Source organism: Plectropomus leopardus, chromosome 4 (assembly GCF_008729295.1).
Source record: "Plectropomus leopardus isolate mb chromosome 4, YSFRI_Pleo_2.0, whole genome shotgun sequence".
Lineage (NCBI taxonomy): Eukaryota > Metazoa > Chordata > Actinopteri > Perciformes > Serranidae > Plectropomus > Plectropomus leopardus.
The window spans coordinates 14,417,223-14,419,826 of NC_056466.1; the positions used below are offsets into that span (position 1 = coordinate 14,417,223).

The 2,604-nt window shown below is 38.1% G+C and overlaps 1 protein-coding gene across 2 annotated transcripts in view; it reads left to right on the plus strand.

Annotated features, from left to right (window-relative positions):
- The first annotated feature begins 1,293 nt into the window (after positions 1-1,293).
- The window catches only part of pkd2 (polycystic kidney disease 2), a 12,830-nt gene continuing 11,519 nt past the window's right edge, over positions 1,294-2,604 (plus strand). For both annotated transcript variants that reach the window (XM_042485609.1, XM_042485610.1), the window contains exon 1: positions 1,294-2,190. In XM_042485609.1, the coding sequence (XP_042341543.1) occupies positions 1,767-2,190 (424 nt within the window). In that variant the 5' untranslated portion in view covers positions 1,294-1,766. The remainder of the gene's footprint in view (positions 2,191-2,604) is intronic.

Genomic DNA, 2,604 nt, shown 5'->3' on the forward strand with positions numbered 1-2,604 from the left:
GAATATGTTGTTGCTGCTGCAGAGACTGTCAGTGTGAAGAACAAATATAAGGAATAATGGTGAAATATAGCTCTTTTCTTTTAATAACTTGTTTTGAGGGACAGTTTGATTTAAATAAATGTAACAATAGAGATGCATATGCTTTCAGTAATCTCGCAACTAGCTCAGCTCTCACAAATCTGGATATTGAGCACCACCAAGTGGTAAAACAAGCTTAATGTTTCCTATATGTCTGTTAAAGACAACAATTGATGCACCATCATTTTGGTAATAAAAAAAATATTATTACAACATCCAATGAAATAAAACCCTTGAACTTTAAAAATATGAAAGAAGCATATGTCATATATATGTTTTTGCTCTAATTAATATCAAGAATCAAATACAGGGGGAAAAAAAAACAATTATATGAATCTCTGCACTGCACTGCATGACATTTTACACAATTCAGCCTAAAAGGATATTTAAATAAAGAGGCTATTGAGCAGGGTAGGTTTAAATTTCAATTTGACTTTGACGTGACAAAGAAAATCTAGATATTATATTAATATTACTGAGTTGATGACTTTATTTTAAAAGAGTTTGGAAATCAGGTGGGATAACAAAAAATTATAACCCTAACCCAGAAAAATCGGTTTTATATATATATATATAACCTGAATTCAACAACTATCAACAGGTTATACACACTGGAGCAGAATGGCACTGTTGTATTAAAAAAAACATAAAAAAGGGACTTCGTAACACAAAAACAAAACAAAATTCACACTCCAGTCATCTCCCTACTCTTATAAATAAAGTACAGTCCCTAAACTGGCCAGTGCCCACTATAAATCTCATAGCCGCCTTTGCATTTGGAGTACGGGCCTCTTGTGAATGAGCTTCTGTTACGATACCTTGTTGTCATGGCAACCACTGACCCAAACATATAGTGGTTACGTAACGCCAAGTAGGTTACGTTCATCTAACCTAAATACAGCATTACATTTTATCGTCGCAAAAACTAAAAAACAAAACAACAACAAAAAAAGCTTTAAAAAGCTTTAGCAGAAAACTATCATTTTCAGGAAACTTAATTCAGATCTTTAAAAATCAACAAAATCATCCCAGAGCTCAATCTTTACAAACTGTACATTTAAGACGTTAATTTATCAATAAAATACGTCAGTGAAGAAAAATGTTTTCCACAGAGGTGTTTTCCATCCTTTATTGCGACGCCATGACTTCAAATGAAATCTGAGTCCCACACAAATGAGCTGGAGAGGTTTTTTTTTTTTAGGAGAACAGTTCAGGAACAAGATGGCTGTCCTGGGGCAAGAAAAGTATCTTTCTTCTTCCACAGAAACACGGCATTTTTAACGTGGAAGTCAGCGGCGTTTAAACAGCTTACACAGTTTTTTTAGGCAACAACTTTAAACACTTTGAGGGCATCGCTTTTTAACGGAGGACGTCGTTTTTTTCCAGACGGAAAGTTTTCTAAACCGTTTGTCAAGAGTGAAAACTACAAACGGTGGCTGGGGAGCAGCGTACCGTTATTTAAATGTCTCCAAAGTGACTTTTACATGTAGTTTAACGTTTTCCGTGTACATTTTAGCGAGTTGTTTGGTAACTTTCCAAAATCCTTTTGCTTTGTTTTTACGCGTTCAACGGTTGAGTAACTGAACCGAATACCCGACATGCTTCAGCCGTTATAAACATAACTGCTGCCCAACGTTCAACTTTATTAGATGCTTCACTCCGGATAAAAATTAGCAGCTAACTGGACCATGAGCTCATCCCGAGTCCGACCGCAGCAGCTGCCGCAGAGCCAGCCTGGCAGGTCGCCGCACAGACTCGACTCCAGCGAAGGGATAGAGATGGAGAACATCCAACATCAAGACCTCGGTCTCGGAGGAGTCATAGGCACCCCGTCCCCGCCGTCCAGACAAGCGTGGAGTCGGGACAACCCGGGTTTTGAGCCCGAGGATGAGATTATGGAAGCCGACTGGCCTCCAGCGAGTCCCGGGAGGAGGTCGGTGTCTACGGCTTCCAGCAGCAGCTGCAGCAGCGGCCTGGGCAGCTACACCGGCGCGGGCAGCAGCACCCACATCCCCCGAGGAGGACTGTACCCGACCCCGACTGTGGATGCCCGGCAGCAGGACAGACATGACCACCGCAGCTGTATGAAGCAGATACTCCAAAAAATCAGAAGTTAGTCTCTGTCTCTTATGTTATACTTCATGGATCAGTGCATCAATTATATAGGCTACAGATCAGTAACATCATGATGATGTAGGCTGCACAATGAAATCTGACAAGTTGATTTTCAAAAAATAAATAAAATCAAATGTAAAAATCCAGGACACTTTTTGTCGTAAAAAATTAAATAACTGTAATTATTTATCTTAATTTATGTTTACTTGATATATAATTGTTAAATTTACCTAAAAAATGAGTTATATTTACTTGATTTTGTGAAATTGTTGAAACCTAGAAATGACTAGTTGAATTAAATCAATCTTTCCAAGTTTTAGTAATTTCAATAAACCAATTTTACTGTGATATTTATCTGTATTCTGCTGGTCATATTTGTATATTCTTACACATGGTAAGAAAAATCATTGG